Genomic DNA, 18,885 nt, shown 5'->3' with positions numbered 1-18,885 from the left:
TTTAATTGTACTTTCTTTCAGATAAAGGCCAGACTCTTCAAAACTCTCTGGAAAGTACACAATGAATTATTACACTATTTGTGATGAACAAACATTTGTACACAAATATGTGTGTTATTAGAAACAGTTAAAATAGTAAATGTTGAGGTTGAGTATCAGTTAATACCACCTATATAATTGCCTGTAAATCATCTCTTTCAAGAACAAACTACCCTTGTTACCAAAAAATGTCAAGGCTACTGGCTCTATTCTTGCCTTTACAATGCTTCCACAGAAGAATCTCTGGCACTGCCAACTGGTGAGTACAGTTTAGTAATTCCAATTCATGTAGGAATTAAAAATGTTTTGCATAGAAGTAATTTCTAGCAACTTATTACTGAAATGGAAATAGATCTGATCCATCATAGTAGAGCACATAAAAGCAATGCTAGAAAAGGATGTGGGACAATGTAACATCTAATAACAGAAGCAACAATCAAGGTCGCGTGTGACATTTTCAGTAGCGCTCAAATATACTCCCAGTCAACCTCTGTGAGACTGAGCATTCGCTCCTGCAGGAAACCAGCCTGCCCCATTTCCCAATTCAAAAAACCAAACCAAAACCACCCCCAAACACACCCCTGCCAACCTGAGTGCAACCACTGTCAGAAACAAAACTGATGACTTTAGAAGCCATTTATACAAGTTGTTAGAGCAGAAACAAAGGCACATCGTTTGCGCGCCTAATTCATTCCAACACCTCACAATGACAACCCAAGATCCGCAACAGTCACAACACGCAATTCACTGTTTCTCACTTCCAAGCTCTAAGAACTGCAGCAGTTGCATTTATTAATACAGCATTCCCTGTAAAAATATGACTAGACCACGTTGCGCAGAATTTTTTTATTACTCATAATTTGTTCGCACAGCTCAGAAAATCAGTTTTCTTTGCTTTACTTGAGACCTGAGATACAGACTGCGTGGCTGAAAGGCCGAAAATAGCTCGCCCGGACCACTTCACTGAGACCACTGCTCAAATACTCTGCCACGCACAGCTCTTCTGCGACAGTCCTCCAACAGGACTGGAAACTGCATTTCCTGTGAGCCCGGAGGGCAGCAGGAGTATCCCCCGCTGGCATTTTTAGCAGCAGCTAAATCCATCAGAAACACACAAAGAGCAAGAGAGAGACCTGTAAGCATACTGGGAGATGCTTATCCACATTTCTGCTGTGGAGAGCCGCAGAACCGGGACGGAGCAGGAGTCGGGGACGGAGCCCGGGGAGCGCCAGTACTGGAACGGGAGGCAGCCGGGAGGGTACCGCTATAGGGGAACTTACTCTACAGAGGACAGTGCACCACGCGGGAAGGCCGCTTCTCTTTAAGCGTCATTTATAAATGATACCAGAAACAAGCAAGAAGTGGATGGTCCCAGCTTGGTAACTTCCCATGGTTTGTGTGACAGCACTGAAGTTTGAACCACAATTAGAAGTCTCTGTAATTTGCCTCATTAGAAGAGGTCTATAAATACATTTGTCTGTCTCCTCCAGGTTCTCTTCCTCCTATTTACCTACTGAATTTCTCAGTACTCTGTGTTTGCAAGATGTTTGGTCAGTCATTTAATCGAAGTACAGCTGCCCTTCACGATACATACTGTAACATACCGCAGGCCTCTGACAGGCAACAGAACCTCGATCGGAATTGTGTTGCCCATAGCAGATGGAAGGTATTTTACTCTGTAGACCAAAATGTATTCCTGTTGTCATCTACCTCTTAAATACAAGAGCCTATCATCCTCAAAAGACAGAGCAACTGCAGCATCTCAGTTACAAGGGTAATGTTATTTACCAAATTACAGGCCAGTGAACCTCCTTCCCAGCACAAGCCAATGGCTTTCCTTACAGCTGTCCACAGCAACCTAGAGACTCCTGCTTTCAGAACAGCGTGACGAGTCAGGACACTGAGCGTGATCAGAACAAAGCCTGAATGATGCAGTGTCTTGACCTCACCCACGAGTGATCTTCTTTAGGAAAGCACATGTAACCACAAACAATTCTCTACCAAATACAGCCAACAGCATTTTATACATCTATTTCCTTCCATTATACTCAGCTTCAACCCACAGTTTCTAAAATTTACAACTTGTGACTACTGTGGTCCCACTGAAGACCATACAGGCTTTTTCTAATGAGCATCTCGTACCCCTTTTAACCTGCTTTTCTACCAAAGGCAGAGGGGGTAAGCTTGTGCCCACCTGTAATGGACAACTAAATAATATTGCTGGAGCAATGATCTGAATAATGCATTTCATAGACAATTTTGGGAAAAATTTACTTCAGAGAAAAATGCTCTTGAAGAAATTGCCTCTATTTTTACACTGAGAAAACTATCTAGAGTCAGTAGCTAGTTTATTCACAAAGTTAAGGTTTATCAAAGGTGTGATCCATAAGACTTTTAAATAATTAATTAACTTTATTTCTGATTTAACTGACCCTGTATAAAGAGCAAACAAGAACATTGTTTCTATATTCAAAACACAGTTTTGCATTCTCTCAACCCAGGAGCATTTTGGGTTTTTTTATATTCCCCTCTTCTGTCTTCCTTATAGATGGCCCATATGATAAACTGATCAAACTGTGACCTCCCTAGTTAATATTTAGTCTCCCATAGAGATGCTAAAGCAGATTATTGCTGCCTTATTAGAGGTCTGAGTTCTTAGCTGTGATTCAAATCCTTAAAAAAAAAATATACCATTTAGTCACCTCCTGATTGCCAACCCAAGTCTTAAAACACCGTTCAGTCCCTACGTTTAGATTCCTGTTATTTAACAAACAGCTGAAAACAGTCTTCAAGAAACACTCACTGTGCACACACTACTGGACCAAGCTCCAGACTGCTAGAATTATAAAAACAAAACTCAAAGTTTAGGGGCAGGCAACCATTGCAGGCATACCTGGTATAAACAATGGCACACACTGCGAAGTTGTGGTGGGAACTCCGAAGAAGAATTAATGATTGCATGAAAAAACTTTTCTGTCATTTGCAAGAGACTCCGCTGGTTCTCTTCAAGGCTTTCTGTAGGCTCCAGCCTGAAACAGACCCATAAATCTATGACCAGCAATCAAAGAAATGATACTAGCTGTACTCATATGTGTGGTAGTAACCTTATTTCACAGGGTAAATAGAAATCTTGCAGAAATATTTATGATCTTTTACACAAAAGTTTCCATCAATATTTTAAACCATTTAAGTTACAAATAAAAGGTCATTTAAAACTCAGTAATAGACAGCTGTAAGCGGGATTCTCTCACAGCATTTCATACAGAGACATGCATACATAATTCCAACTGGTAACTATTATCAGTTTGACGGTTTCTCGGAATGAAATTTTTGAGGTAGACACAGATATCTGAGAGTTAAACTATTAAAAAGAAGGCCTGTCTTTTGGTGAGCTACATAAAAGACAAATACATAAAGTTTTTCTAAGAGTTGGAGATAATCCAAAGCAACAGAACAACAGCTACTAAATCCAAGTCTTGAAGCGATAGAAGAAAAATCAAAGCAAAAAAATTGCACACAACATGCACGCAATTCCATCTTGCTTCTGTAATTAATTCAATGACCTAAAGCTTGCTAAGCTAAGGTCAGATGCTTTCCAGTACTACTGGAAATCCCCACATTAGCGGCCTACATAAAAGTATGAAGAAGCAAGGAGGAGAAGAGGTCCTGCAAGAGCTCTCTATCTTCCTTACTCTCTCAGGGCTTAGAGGACATGCAGCAAAACTCATCTCGCTGTGCTGGACATCTCTGTATAATTCTCCCTGGGTATAAGGATTGCAGGTACAATTAATGTGTCTGGTAAAGTGAGGAGTGGAGAAGTATGAAAGTATGAGAAAAATATTTGCAACAAGGAGAAAAAGAAACCCATTATATTTACAATGACTATAAGTTGACTTGAACAGCAAATAACAAAGAATTACAATACATTTGCTCCCCCCTTGAATCTCAAACCTTGTTGGATCCACCTCAAAGCTAACGTGCTGCCATTCAGAGGATGTGATCACAGTCCTTAACAAAGGCTCCAAAAGCTTCTGCAAATATGTAGCACCATATACCTGTGTAGAAAGAAAATGAGAACAGGTGGCCAGATTAACAAGGCAATCCACAGGAACACTCCAAAATTCTGCAAGTGTTAAAAGTGCCTGAAAACATTTGATAAGTTTTGGCATAAGCCAAATTTCTGTAGAATTGGCGTTTCTATATTATAGTCTCACTTCTGAAACATGTCTGATCAATTTCTACAAGTATTTTAATTAATTTCCAATTTAGAGAAAACTATAGGTCACTTTAATAACCACAGTAACCAGATGGGATCTTTTCTTAGAGCACAGTGACCCAACACCCCATCTCTGTTTGTATAGTACTACACAACTTTTTAAACTGAATGGAAGCATAAACAAGACCTCAGAGTCTGACTCCCCATCTGGAAATTGCCCATTAAAAAAGACCATCAGGAACAGCGTTCAAGCTGGTACTAGCCCCAGAATCACTTGTATAACTAAACTAGTCAGAATTTTAAAGAGCCCTACTATGGAGATGATTTAGGAAAGGATTTTAAGAGAACTAAAACTTCTAGAAATATTTAGCTGTTTGTATCAAGTAAGTTATATTAACAGTGTAACTAGTAATAACTAGTAATCTCTGTTGAAATCTACAAATCTTGCAAACATTTTTGTTACTGCAACCAGTTTTCTTCTCTACAATGCAGAATATACACACGAGGCAAGATGAAACATTTATTGCCATGGAAACTTTCAAGAGGACTAACTGTAAGCTTAATCCTAACTGGTTGGGTCATGAAGTCTTGGCAAAAGGTTAGTTCCAGGAGGATTTGTATTTTTCAGTTGGACCTGAGCGTAAGAAGAATTAGTTCAAACATTAAAACATTAAAAGCAAAACTCCCTAAACTTAACAGATGTGAAAGCTGAGACTAACTTAAACTGAGACCCAAAGGCAACTCCGTACTATTTTCTTCTAATCCAGTTTCTCAAGTGCTTAACACCATAGACTGGTAGAGTTTTGTATTTCGCTAAACTTCTCCTGTTATTGAAGTGATCCGTAGCAGAGAGAAAGATTAGATAATATACCTTAAAACAGAAAGTCATTATTTTACTGGCTAAGCTGTTTCCTCGGAAGAGTGTCTGCATGGAATCTGCTAGTTCAACTTCCTTTGAAAACATATTCCAGAGCAGCTGGTAGAGCAAGTGCCGAGAATCAAAGAGTGTGACCAGGACACGAGCTAGCTCATCCTTAAAAGAAGCAACGAAATGTTAATCTGACTAGCAGTAAGCCAAAGCGAGTACAAAAAAAAGAATTATGAAAAAAACCACCAAGCAGTTTGTACTAATGCTTTAAATTTGCTATGGAGTCTCACACGTAAATATAAAATTAAGCATACACAATCTCTCTTTACATCTTTCCTGTGCTATTGCTTGTCTAAAAATCTGCCTCATGATATCCAGTCATACAAATTCATAATGGTTAGTCCAGATAGATAAGCAGTTATTCTGCTGAATAACAAAGCCCAATTCATCTTGCTAGAATCTACAGGAGCAAATACAGTTAGTTCTGTTTGTCTGCATTACGGCACAATCTGTAATAAATAACCAGCCCGAACAGATGCATTTATCACAATAACTGCATATAAAATTATTCTTAGACATTAACTAAAAATTTAGTATAAAAATGCCATTTATAATCAAGATGTCTGGCAATTAGATTCAGTACACTTTTCGAGACTATACTAAGAAAGGCGAGCCAGCACAAACGGTAGGTCTAATCTCTCTTTAGCAGACTTTTATTACACCCTTAATGTTTGCACTAATTTTTATTTCAAAACTTAATATTTTCAAAAATGTAGGAAATAAAATGCATGAATCAACTTACCCACTGAGAACAAGGCACCACATTGGCTAAAGCCATAGCAATAGGAAGCTCCCCCTGATCACCCATCATTGTAACCAACTCCACCAATCTCTCAAACCGATCTGCTAGCACTGTTTCTGCTAACGTATCAAATTCTGTTCCCTGCTGCAGAATTTTGGTGAGGACTTCCATAAACGTAGCTCTTGTTTGGAGGTCTTTATGATAGCCCAAGCCTGATTAAAAAAACCCAGAACTACTAAGGAAGATGTAAAAATAAATTAAATACCAATGTCTTCATTATGTATTCATTTATGCACAGTTAACTCTAACTACTTTACCTATTGAGTGCATAAGACCACTGTCCACATTGGCATTGAGTAAATTTGACATAGCAAGAACAGTGCAGTGCCGCAGCGAAGCCAGCCTTCGAGACATTCCGCGTTTCCTGCCACCTGTTTGTGCGCTTTCGTCTTCAACTTCGCTGCAGTCATTTAGAAGGTTCATAAACAGCGTGAAATATCTACAGGAAAGAAAGAGACTTGCGTAAGTAAAACAGAGTCTGCAAAGGCAACCATCTGAAAAGATTTGCACAGAGTAGCAAACAGACAATCAGCCTCCCAAAAAATCTCGTAACTGCCCCAAGTAATCTTTCTTGTAGCACAGTCCAAAATTTTAAATGTGTTGTAACAACCAGAAAGCACTGTCCTAAAATCTGTATGCAAATTGTCTCAAACCAAGAAAGTGAATTTCACAGATGTGCCTTTACAACAGATGTCTTGAAAGAGATTTTAAGTTTGATGGATAAAAATACAGTATCAAAGCAAGCTAATCATTCCCATTAATTAAACATACACCTGCATTAAGCAGAAACAAAGCCAAATTTTGCAGTTATTTTCTAAGTTAAAGTGTTTCCATAAACCTAGGACGTAGAGATTTGTGAAATGGGATGTGTAAGAGGTAATTTCTGTTTGGATAATTAATTTCTGCTAGAAGAAAAAACATAGTTTGTGATAGAAGTCACATGGTGCATCTAGAGTCATTGTATAGAAAAATAGCTACAAGTCACTATTTACTTAAGAAATAGCTGAGATTTTGCTTCCATCAACTCAACACCATCTCCTTCTTCAGGCTGTAGTGGAAGCCCCGCAAGAAGAGAGACTACTGCTTCCATACTCGCTTGGTCCAAATCTCTGAAAAATAAAGTTTTAAGAAGCTGTGAATCAATTCAGCACAATTAGTCTCTCCTTCCTCTTCGTAATTTTCCCATGCAGTACCACATCCCTCTTCCTTAGACATCTAACTGCAGGTGAAAAGAATATTTAAAAAAAAAAGTTACTCTAGTAAAGTTCTGTCCATCAGGAAAAAAGCTCTGACGTTGTGGTACAGGTGCAAGCAATACATCTAGTAAGGACAACAACTGCAAACCAAATTTGTCACTAAAAAAACAGTTAAGTATAAATTCAACAATATAATGTTTGATAATTTTACTCTTCAGAATGCATCATATGAAGATATAGCTCTAGCAAGTAAAATGGTCAATCCTAATGCTAAATCAGAAAATGTATTAAAAGGAATTAAATAAATTCAGTAGATTAAAAAAACCAAACCAAAATACACCCACCAAACACCTCAAGAGGCATGTTAGTTAAACCTATGTATTAAATATAATTCTGTTGTTGCTCACCAAAACTTAAGTTTCAATTTTTTTGTCTTTTTCTTAAAATTACTACCACTAAAGAAGTCCACACAAGCCAGCTCATCTGTGGATATCAAATGCTACCTGGTACACTGTTAGCAACAGTACAATAGTATTCTTTCTTACCTTGTCAAGCATTTCACATCTTCATCTGTTGCTTGATTAGACGTTCCCATAACCCAGTCTGTTAGATATTCCACCATTTTGTTCCTGTTACACATAGATAGATCGCTTTAGCTTTGTTTTTTTGTTTTTAACAACCCTTCCCCAAACACACTACTGTTGGCATCATTCTTAATTATTACAAATTCAATGTAAGAACTGTCTGAACCACCACACACTGAAGAGGAACTGAACAAATTTTGTTATACCAAGTAATACTCCAGTCTGTATCACACACAAAATTTTTACATGTGTTTAGTGTCCCCACTATCAAAAAATTTTAATGCAGCACCAGGCTCTAAATTATTCTGAAGACAAAGATAGGAGTACTATCCCTATAACAGGAATACTGGTGGGAGTCAGCTTTTGGTTTATTTTTTTAAAAATGTAGCCAAACAAAATTACACTTTTCCACATTACACCATTCTAGAACTTACAGAATGCAATACTTACCTAAATTTCATTTCTTGGCAAAATGAAAGGTCATCTCTCCTCTCCATCATTACTTCTACTAACTGACATAGCTTAGTTTTTATTTGAATTGCGTGTACCAAATTTCCAAGCACACGCACATACCTGAAGAAAAAAGATTGATTAAATACCTCATACTACAAGGCCCAAATGTCTGACACATCTTTTCAGCTCCATGCTAGAACCTACACACTGGCTGACCCAGCAGACTTGCATAATGGGTTAGCAAGTATTTGGGCTACTTTATTTTCCAAGTGAGCAAGCCAGCCCCTATATCAGCTGAAGACCAGCACCAGATTTCTTCTGGCCAAAGAAGTTTTCTGTTACTACAAAACTGAACAGAAATTCGCCCTTCAGCTAATTTTTCAACCACTAACACCACTGTACAGAAAAGAAACCAGGAATGCATATAAGAATAAGGCCAAGCAACGGAATGATTTAGTTTTTTAAAAAAGTCGCCCCCCATCAGCATACTTTATGCTACATATAAATTATCTCCACAATTACTGAAGTTGTGAGAACCGTACCAATGAGGATCAGAAAATCAGCTGCTGTTTCTCCACGGATGCAAGCAGAAAAGATATAAACTAGGAGGGTTTACCTCACTTCTTAAACATATTACTTTGTATAGGAAGGTCAACAGGATTTCTTACCTAACCAGATTTAGCATCATTGTCTCAATACTAGCTTGTCCAAGGTGTTCTGAACTTCCTTCTGTATGATTGTCAAGCAAATTCTTCATTATAGCAATGGTTTGCTCTACAAATTGCGTGTTGGTCTCAGTTAACAAAACCTACAGGAAGAAAACTGGTGGTCTTAATTCTTTACATACAAAACCAAAAAAAGGGTACTTATCACATATACTGCAGCATTTCAAAAATCTAACGGACAAGCATTTTTTCTAGTATCACCTAGCCAAAAGAATTTCAATGTATGTCAAGACTGAAATCTCAACACTACCAGCCATAACGATTCTGAGAACATTCTCACAGATTCTGGTACTCAGAGTTCACTAAGAATTCAAGAATGTTTTCAATTACTTCATTGTTAAATATAGCCTGGAATCATAAATACAGTAATTATTAATGCACGTTGTCAAATAAAATCACAATGCTTGCAGTTTTCTTGTACAACACACAAACAGGTATCAATTTCAATTACCTATATGAAAGACAAAACAGATGCTTTTTATGAAGACACAAATGTGAAGGAATATATCAACACTTTACCTGTCCTTGAGAATCAAAAAACTTGCTGATGGTATTCTTCAATTTGTTAAATAGCATTGGATAAAGTGCTGGACTCAACTCCAAACCCACCAGATCTTTAATATTAGTCCGTATCTGAAGTCCCACTTTCTCATGGTTACAGACCATCAGAGTCAATAATCGATCGATGAATTTGCTAACAGGAGTCTCTGCATTTCCCTCAGTGGACACCATAGATATCATGGAGCCCTTACGCTCATTGACAGGGCCCATAGGTGGACTGTAGGTTGCTAATCCCGCATTGCTACGATGCTGTAGGCACACTCCTCCAAGGGCACATAAGAACCCCGTCATGTTGATCCACTCCTGAAGAGAATCTGTGTCAGACAAATCTATGGAGCCTCCCCCACTAACATGTGACATTCGTCTCTTAACAATTGTCTTATGAAGACTTTCGGTAACCTGAAAAAGAATGGCTGAAGATGAAATCTCTTCAATTAAACGTAACTAGTGGAGAGAGATCAGAACTTTAAAGCATTTTGTAACAAATCCTGCCATTTACAATTCCAGTCTCAAGAATTGTCTAAGATTCGCCTTTTATAGTTTATTGCGATTCTGTGAACAGAAATCTATCCAGAGGCACTGTTTCTAGAGAAGTTGAAAAAGCAAGGCTAAAAGGGCAAGGGCTTGCCTGGTCAATTCCCTGCTCTGCACCAGGATAAAGCATATTTAACTCCTGTTAGCCAGCGGCTTGTTTAAGAACTTCTCGTTAAAGGGATTTAATAATTTCTCTAGCAGTATTCCAGAGTTTTCACTATTTTTTCAATTTCTTTTTAATTTTTAAGCTCAGCCTCCATATCCCTTGCAGCAATTTAAGTCAAATTACTTCTTGGCCTCTTAGCAAGCATGACAGACAACTGATTACCATTATTTTTCTGGATTACTTTCACAGCACTTAAGTCTGCCCGCAAAACTAATTTTCTAGATTAAAATTCAATTTCGTAAAATAAATAAGCTTAAATAGTTATTCTGAATTTCTAAGGGTTGAACCTGTGGAAAAATTCATAGTCACCTGCCCATCTTCCATTTTGGTCTTTGGATAGTTAAGGATTAGTTTTGTAGCTTGTTCCCATTTTGCATGCGTATCCTCCCAGGCCTAAAATAAGATATATCAAGATTTAACTTCAAAACTACTTGTTGCAACAGTATTTTCTGTTTGCAAAAAAATATGCGTACAAGAGTATATGAATTCAGAAGAAAATTCACCTCTGTGTTGCCTGCAGTTGGATGTTCAATGCGTCTTAATAACGCCATCACTCTTTTCTGAAGAGCTGCTCTCCCTACAAAGGGGCACAGAACAGTTAACCAAGTTTTTTGAAAACCCACCTACATCAAATATGAGATCTTTGAAAGTAATTATTAAATTAACAGAGGAACATATCCCCTTAAAGTGTTTAGAAAAGGATTCTCCTTGTTACACTTTAAAATCCTCATACACTCAGTCACCCAAATTCTCTGCACTTTCTAGCAGTTCTGATAACTAAGGTATTTCAGTGAAAGGAGGAGTAGCAATCAAATCAAGAATCTCAACCTGTTTACAGAACTTGAACACAAATAATAGTCTTATTTTACAGGTAGAAAGGTATTCTACAGATTCATGATTCTTACCTGTTGACATCATATTGCTAACAGATGCAAACTCCATGAAAGTATTGTAGTTTGGCAAAAAATTATGCACCGAGACTTCATCTACTCCGCATCTGATATCTGCTTCCTCACAGAGGTGACGGAAACAGGACATTGCAACAAGGACTGCCTCAATATCCGGGCTCCACAAAAACATGTATAAGGCAACTTCCAATTTTGTTTGAGCTTGGCGGCAAATCGGTGTTCCGCTGCATCCTGCTGTACTTTCCTTGGGAAACAGAGAATTCTGAACTTGCTAATATTGCTTATGTATATGGCAATTTTATTAAAATTCAGCCTTATCCAAATTGTTCTTTAAAACTGCTTTTATTCCAGGAGGAATAAGCAATCCTAAACAAGGTCAGAGATCTTACATGCTGTTGCAGGAGCACAGTGGCTAAGAACTGCTGCTTTCATAAGGATAACCATGTGCTTAGGAAAACCTCATTGATACTAGAAAAGTGTACATTAAAACACAAAATGAATTATTTGGCTCATAAAAGATGTTCTACATACCCTCTTAATTTTTTTTCTGCAGCTAGAACCACTAGTAAAACCAGGCTTGAGAATCTTGTCTGTCAGAGGGTATACCTTACTAAAGCGCTTGATTTTATGATCCTTCATAGTACATTCAAACTGCATGCAATACTTCAAAATGTGAGATTTCCAATTTATTAACAATAGACTAGTGTGTAGGGATGCTATGTGCAATCCTAGAAAAAAAATATTCACCAACATTTTGACTTGAAAAAGGTGTGACTTTAGAAAGTCTGAAACATCATTATTAACCAACATATTAGATAGATACACTATATAGGATACAGATGTCTTTTCCTCCTCAGACATAATTAATTTTAATTTTAAAAATTACACTCAAAGTAATTTAATTTCTACTTGCACCCAGGTTTTTCTCCCCAAGTGTTAAAAAGAATTATTATCACATATTACTTACCAAGGAAGAATTCCCTTTCCCTTTCCTGAGGGTAGCTCCTGGAGCACAGCGTATCATCTCTTCATGGTCAAGAGAAATTTGACTAGTTCCACCTCCAGAGACATCATAAAGGAAGAGAAAGTGGCAGGAACTCCTATCTGATTGCTATAAGGGAGGAAAGAAAAATAATAAATGAACCTATTTTTTAAAAAGGATAGATTTCAGGAATGTAAAAAGCTCTTCAACGTTTACACAGTACTTTTCACACTGGTGCTCTCAGGGCTTTACAAGGTTACCCTGATTAACAGTATCTTAGAATGGTATTTCCCCTTAAGAAATTATTGAGAGAGTCCTATAGGATTCTTGGTTTTAGTGCACAGAACAGAATCATAGAATCATACATAAATACAATTATATTTTAGATGTAATTAAGTCTAAAGAAGCCAAGCGCAGCAGTACTGCACGTTTTATTCTATACATTTTGTATTAGCTCAGAAAAGCAGGAACTGAGATTGTGAAGCAGAGCTCTAACATTATTTTTTTCTGATCCTGATATTAATGAACATCCTCTAAGCACTAAGAGGAAAGAGATTTTTAAAAACAACAAATTACTTCTTAACTGGAAGGAGAACAATAATATTAAGCATAGTCTCTATTTGAAGGACAGTTGATTTCTACCTAGATGCCAAATGTAAAAGTCTTCCTGAATTCACAGAAAGCCAGAATGCCTAAGGTCTTCAGATGCAGTATGTGAGATTATATTTTACGAATATATGTTAAACTGGAGATACCAAAGGAAAAAGCCTACGACTCAGCATCAACACAGACAAAAAGTACCGTCCATCAGTAACAGAGCTACCAAAGTTGAAAAGAGAAGAAAAGAAAAAAGTCATTTAAAGGTAAAAATCCTCTTGCTGAAAGAGGACTTTCTAAGCATGCTATATACTACACATAAGAGAGCATCCTTCTCATGTTAGCACAGCTATTTTCAGGTCAGATAGAAAAAACATAAACCATTCCATTTTTTCTAGTAGATTTTTAATTTAAAAAAGTAATATAGCAAGTCTGGTTTTAATTCTAGCAAGTATAGCATTACATCGTGTGTTTGGTTTGGAAAAAGGCTCTTGAGATTATCAGAAAGAAGCAAGTCAGAATCCTAGGACTCACATGAACATGAGATCCAAAGAGAAATTTTTATTTCACCCATGAAGAAATATATTTTATCATAACTAACATTCCCTCACCTTGCGGACTACTTCCCTTTGTATTAGGTAAATAGGTATCAGGCACCAGGTTTCTGCGAAACACACATTTTCCAGGCAAGTAAGACAACCTGTGTAGCTAAAGTAAAAAAAAAAAAAAATCCTAAATCTAACTTCAGTTAACAATTCTAATCAAGGGTGCCTCACAAAGCACCATCTCTCAGCAGAGAGGGAATCAGAAAACAGAAAGTGTAAGTGTAGCTATTAGATCTCTTCTAATCATAAAAATAACCTGGTAAATACAGGGAGTGAGAAAGCAGAGAGCAATTCATTTTAATGATCCTAACAGGTAGATGATAACATTTACTTACTTTGTTTTTTAGAAGAAATTTATTCCTACAGATGAGAATCTCCCGCAGCCACTTGAGGATTTCCGTACTGCTGAGCATCTGATGACTAGTTAGTTTCTTGCAGATATAAAAAAGCATTTGTGAACTGCAGCAAAATGAAATTCAGCATTAGCTTTATAATCTAGTAACAAAACTTTGAAGATACTACATTTCACATGAAATCAGCAATTAGCACGAATATCCTATATATATACTAGCATCATCTTTTAAAATGTATAATAGATATAATATAGGTGTGTACATTAAATGACAAGCTCCCCTCGGACCCTTCCCACCGCCCAGCTGGCTTTTTTAGTTCCCTAGAGGAAGTTAAGCAATTTGGGTACTTGTTAGAAGTCCGGACTCCAGGGCTGTCGATTCAGAAGTCCTCCATTTATCCACAGAACAGATACAGCACAGACAGTGGCAGTACAAGTTTACCTACACTGCTCTGATAACGTGTCTCAACTCTGTTCTGGAAGGAACACATCTAGGGATGTTCCTTCTTCATATCCATTCAGGCCTCAAACTCTCTGTTAAAACTGCCAAAGGGTCCAAATTAGTGTCAATTTTAATGGGTTTTTCCCCCAGCCCAAACAGACCACAGACTCATTTCTACTACTAGAAATTACAGTAATGAGTTTCAGTTATTGCCCATCTAGGTAGGGCTCAGCCCCAAACCTATCGCATAACAAGCCCCTTGAGCCATATTAAGCAGTCACGCAGGCCCATTTGTTGACGCTGGTAAGAATGTTCCTCCTAGACTGTTGTTCCCTTTCTTCTAAAACAAACACCCACACCAAATTCAGATTAGATCACCAAATATTTCTTTTTAAAATTGTTTAGCTCATGCACTTCTTAGAAATCCGAGTTTACAGATTCCTATTTTTTTGTTTTGCATTTTGTGTAATTCTGACTTTTTTCGAACTTCATTTCCCTTAATATTCTCCAAGAAATCAACCAAAACAGCTGCTGTGAAGTTATAAAAAGCAAGATGACTTTAATGAATAAAATTTTTTTAAATACACAGGAAAGACAAAAGTCAGGGCAAACTACTACCTTCTTTAGGTGAGGGCTTCAGAGTCAAGATTAACAAATCCACGCTCCTAGAATTGCTTAGTATTACCCTCCCTCAGCCCCCCAAAAGCAAAACAGAATTTAAACAAGTCATAAACATTTGAATGAGGTGGAAAAGTCTCTAACTTTTCAAACTAATAATCATTTCTACACCTTAACGTCAGGCCAAAGAGAGTCATCAAGAAAGCTAGCAAAAGGTTTGTTTTATTTTTGTAAAGTTCGTGTAGTATAAGGAAGATAAAATGTTTTCATGAATACAAGTCATAATTTTGACTGCAGATTCATAACGATGTTGCATAGGTTCCCCAAAACATTCACAGCTATTTCAAAAGAGAAAACAAATCAAAACAGCTACTTCTCTAATTTACAAAAATTAACTTACATACCTAATTTCCCAGAATGTTTCAATAGGTGCATCAGGATTCCACAAGTCAATGCTGTCTAACTGGTGAAGAACTAGCAAGGCCTAAATTCAAAACAAAGTAGAGTTTCGCTTAAAGGCACAAATTTACGAAGTACATCAGCACAGGCAGAGAAATAGGTGCAATCACATATTAACTACATTGTTTTTAAAACATCAAAAGATATAAAAGGCATTTCATATAGAAGAACAAGAGTTCACTGTTAGTCTATGTCAAAAGTATTTAGGCTTTATTACATATTTATAACCCAAACCTAGAGGTTTTGCCTTGTATTTCCATACAAATACACACTGGGCCACAACTTTAATCAACTTCAATCAATTTTAAACACATATGGTCAAAACTTTAATCTCTGCTTTTGATTTTAGTGAGATTAACTACAAAATTTTAAAAATCAACTACTTATAAAACAGTTGAAGACAGTTTTCAGAAGAAATACATATCCGATAAAAATTAAACTGGTCAAAGACTATAGACAAACAGAAAATTATTGATTAAAAGTTGTTTATCCTTAATTATATCGCGCAACTATAGCAAACAAAATCTCTCCTCTTAAGTCTTGGGGTTGTCTGACATACAGGCAAATAAATTTTCACTTCGGAGAAAATTAAGTTAAGGACAGAAATATAGAAAGTCTTATCTATTTTTTCCTCAAAAATTATAAAAAAAGTTTGCTGCAAAGGGTTTACTATTAGAACTTCCTTAATAATCTGGTAGTCAAAAACAGACATGAGAGGCCGATCCTCAGCTAGTTAAGAGAATAATTAGGCAGATTAAGGATTAAGATCAATAAAGAATCAAGATTAAACAGTACACAGAAATTAAATTACATAACAGCCAAAACTTTTCAATCTTTAAGTTCCTGTACATGACCATAAGGATGTTACCAACCAACACACACTTCCCAAGAGACTTTCACACTGAAAAGGATTATTCTTACACAAGAAATATTCTTGAATTCTTCCATTAAACTATCAAGAAATATGTATTTCATACACTGATAGGTAGTAGTATATTGGCCCTCTTCACAGCAATTCTTGTTAAGGTAAGTTTTAACAAAAAAGCCTTAGTTTACCTACTAAGTTTCAACTATTTATGTAAAGTTTTAACAGAATAAAGTTATAGTTAATCCTTTTTTCAGTCTACCTGTGAAAACCTAAAACATGAAAGATATCAATGAAGCACACACTCTACAGTGCACTTCTTCGAATGGGATTCTAAAGAAGGATAATATAACTGGCACCATGGATTAAAATAAATAAGAAATAAATTTTTCTGTTCCACTATGCACAAGGAGAAGCTGAAGCCTGCTTTCATTGCATATGAAGTGCTCTGGAGACCCATCGTAGTGAAAAAACATACAAAGGCTGTAACTGAACTGGCAAGGTCACAGAATCAGCAACTTTGCATGGAAAGGCTAAAAATCAGAAGTAACTTCAATGATTTGGTAGCTTCTTCAGTCAAAGCTGGCGGGAAGATTTCAGTAGCCTTAAAAGTACCCTCTCCATCCCTCGACACACACACAGCCACCTCTGATTCACAACAGGACACGGGACCAGCCACTGCGTTAGGCATTTTTCTCACAGCCATTTAGAAAACATAGAAGAGAAAGGGCAAGCTCAATGGCGCGCTCTGCAAAGATGGAACAGAGGAACTGTCAAACTGTATTTGATCAACACCAGGGACGAACAAACCATAGTAAGAGGTGCTGGGCAGTCACAAGAGGCAGCATGAATCACTTGTTTAAATCTTCTTATAGGCCCCTCCTATAACACTTTCAGTGCAAGAGACATTTAGAAAAAGATCAATGGAGACCAAACTCTAAGACACAGAACTTCGCAGCTAATCAATACTTCAGAGCTTCTACAAAAGCCTTGATTTGTCTGTGTACTAATTGTTTGGCATATAGAACATTTACCCCTTACCTCCATGGCTTCTTGTGCTATATCTGGCATGCTGGATTGGGGAACGAGTTGTACAAGGCCTGTAATTAATTCAGCCGTGCTACCTTGCGTCTCAGGCCCTTGCTTCCTTGGATTCTAAACAGAAAAAAGGAAAGCAAGTTGTTAAACTTTTTAATGACTGACCACTACGGCAGAATTCCTGTAATTAAACTAGGAGGATTTACAGATCTTCAAAAGTACCTCGTTTCTTTTTAAGCTACGATACTCCTTGCATATCCTATCTTTGACAGAATTGAAATATTTTTAAATTAAGCAATAAACAGACTTGAGAAAATGGAATATCTAAGAGTGCATCTGTCTTTCTACTCATTGAAATGATGACTAATTCCCCTCCTTATTTTATTTTTCTTCTTGTTCTATTCCCCTTCTCCATCCCTGCCCCCCTGTCCCCTACAGAATTAGAGCTTTATGCTCCCTTTCATTGTGTTGTTCTGGTTCTGTAAAATGTCTTATAATTTCTTTTTTATTTTGGTTTTTTTTTTCCTTTGAAAGAGGAGAAGCATTATAACCACAGAAAAGAAAGAGTATGGAAGTATCCTAGGTGACAGGTTTATGTTTTAATTTTTATTCGTTTAGTAGCTTCAAAAGTAAATTTTACTGTGAATGAATAGTATTACATACTTACACACAGCAAAAGCTTTGGATCAGCATGGATCAGTTTTACCAAGGATAACAGCAAGAACTTGTAGCTTCTGGTTTCCAAATCAGTAGGTTTTTCTTTAAATTTAAGGCTTGTCATTTTCTCCTTAAACGTAAGACTCTGATGAAAGGAAAAATCATAGTCATTGTCAGAAAGGTAGTCTACAGAGTAGTTATAATTAAACATCTTATGAAGTGTATTGCTTTTATAATCTATAATTCATTAAAATGTTTAAAAGTATATTAAATTCACACAGAACAGTCGCATAGCCTTCTACTTAAAAATCCCCTTTTACATATGCTATTACTTTATTCTATCTTTAAAGTTTACTTAAGAATTATTTTAGTGAGTTGCACATGGACATAACAAAAAGTTTTGCATAAGACAAACTGTGGCAAAAGAAAAATGGATAAAAGGACTAACAATGATTTAGAGGGATTTTCTCTAGTCCGAGAAAAAGAAATATACACGTTTCCCTGTAAGTTTGAATACATGACATAGCAGTGAACTTTCTTCCAAAGGAAAAATATTCTCTTTATTTTCTGCCATAATCACAGTCCAGCACTTTCATCTCTATGAACTCTGAAAAATGCACCTTTCAGTTTTCACATGGTACACAGTGCATCGCTCAAATAGAAACAAAAAATTTAAAAACATAGATTCAGCTGAAAAACCAGTAAACTACTTCTGTACCAGTCAACTTCCTCATGTGAAATGGAGGAAATTTTAAGATATGTATTGAGAGTTCACATAAGGTAGTCTGGTTTGACTCCAGTGTGTATATGGATGCTACGGGTTGTAAGGATTTAAAAACTTGAGTTTATGCTACAATCCTACAGTGTGCACAACCCTTCAAAGTGAACCCCGTTGTATGGCAATCAACTGCAGTTTCTTCATCTCAACAAAAATAACCTGGATGCATGCTAAAGTCTGTGAAAAATACTGCATATATGTGTGTGTGTATACATATACATACATATATATTAAAAAAGTGAACTTGCGTTAATTGGCCCCCAGTATGTTCAAAGACAAAAAATTTTCATCTCTCCAATGAGTTTACAGAACTTGTATTTTCATTAATTTTAATCTAGTATCAGTAGGAATTAAATTAGCATTTTTGCTTACAGCTACCA

General features: G+C 36.7%; 1 protein-coding gene across 4 annotated transcripts in view; it reads right to left on the bottom strand.

Annotated features, from left to right (window-relative positions):
* Positions 1–18,885, bottom strand: part of NF1 (neurofibromin 1) — a gene marked incomplete at its 5' end in the record, with an annotated part of 99,119 nt that overhangs the window by 57,036 nt on the left and 23,198 nt on the right. For all 4 annotated transcript variants that reach the window (XM_082008480.1, XM_082008481.1, XM_082008482.1 and 1 more), the window contains 18 exons: positions 2,933–3,068; positions 3,991–4,094; positions 5,127–5,288; positions 5,926–6,137; positions 6,243–6,424; positions 6,978–7,094; positions 7,727–7,810; positions 8,216–8,338; positions 8,887–9,026; positions 9,463–9,903; positions 10,514–10,597; positions 10,708–10,781; positions 11,110–11,356; positions 12,080–12,223; positions 13,632–13,755; positions 15,113–15,192; positions 17,074–17,187; positions 17,738–17,872. In XM_082008480.1, coding sequence (XP_081864606.1) covers positions 2,933–3,068; positions 3,991–4,094; positions 5,127–5,288; positions 5,926–6,137; positions 6,243–6,424; positions 6,978–7,094; positions 7,727–7,810; positions 8,216–8,338; positions 8,887–9,026; positions 9,463–9,903; positions 10,514–10,597; positions 10,708–10,781; positions 11,110–11,356; positions 12,080–12,223; positions 13,632–13,755; positions 15,113–15,192; positions 17,074–17,187; positions 17,738–17,872 — 2,703 coding nt within the window. The remainder of the gene's footprint in view (positions 1–2,932; positions 3,069–3,990; positions 4,095–5,126; positions 5,289–5,925; positions 6,138–6,242; positions 6,425–6,977; positions 7,095–7,726; positions 7,811–8,215; positions 8,339–8,886; positions 9,027–9,462; positions 9,904–10,513; positions 10,598–10,707; positions 10,782–11,109; positions 11,357–12,079; positions 12,224–13,631; positions 13,756–15,112; positions 15,193–17,073; positions 17,188–17,737; positions 17,873–18,885) is intronic.

The sequence above is a fragment of the Phaethon aethereus genome (assembly GCF_964289735.1).
Source record: "Phaethon aethereus genome assembly, chromosome: 19".
NCBI lineage: Eukaryota > Metazoa > Chordata > Aves > Phaethontiformes > Phaethontidae > Phaethon > Phaethon aethereus.
This window is presented reverse-complemented; position numbering and strand designations above follow the sequence as displayed.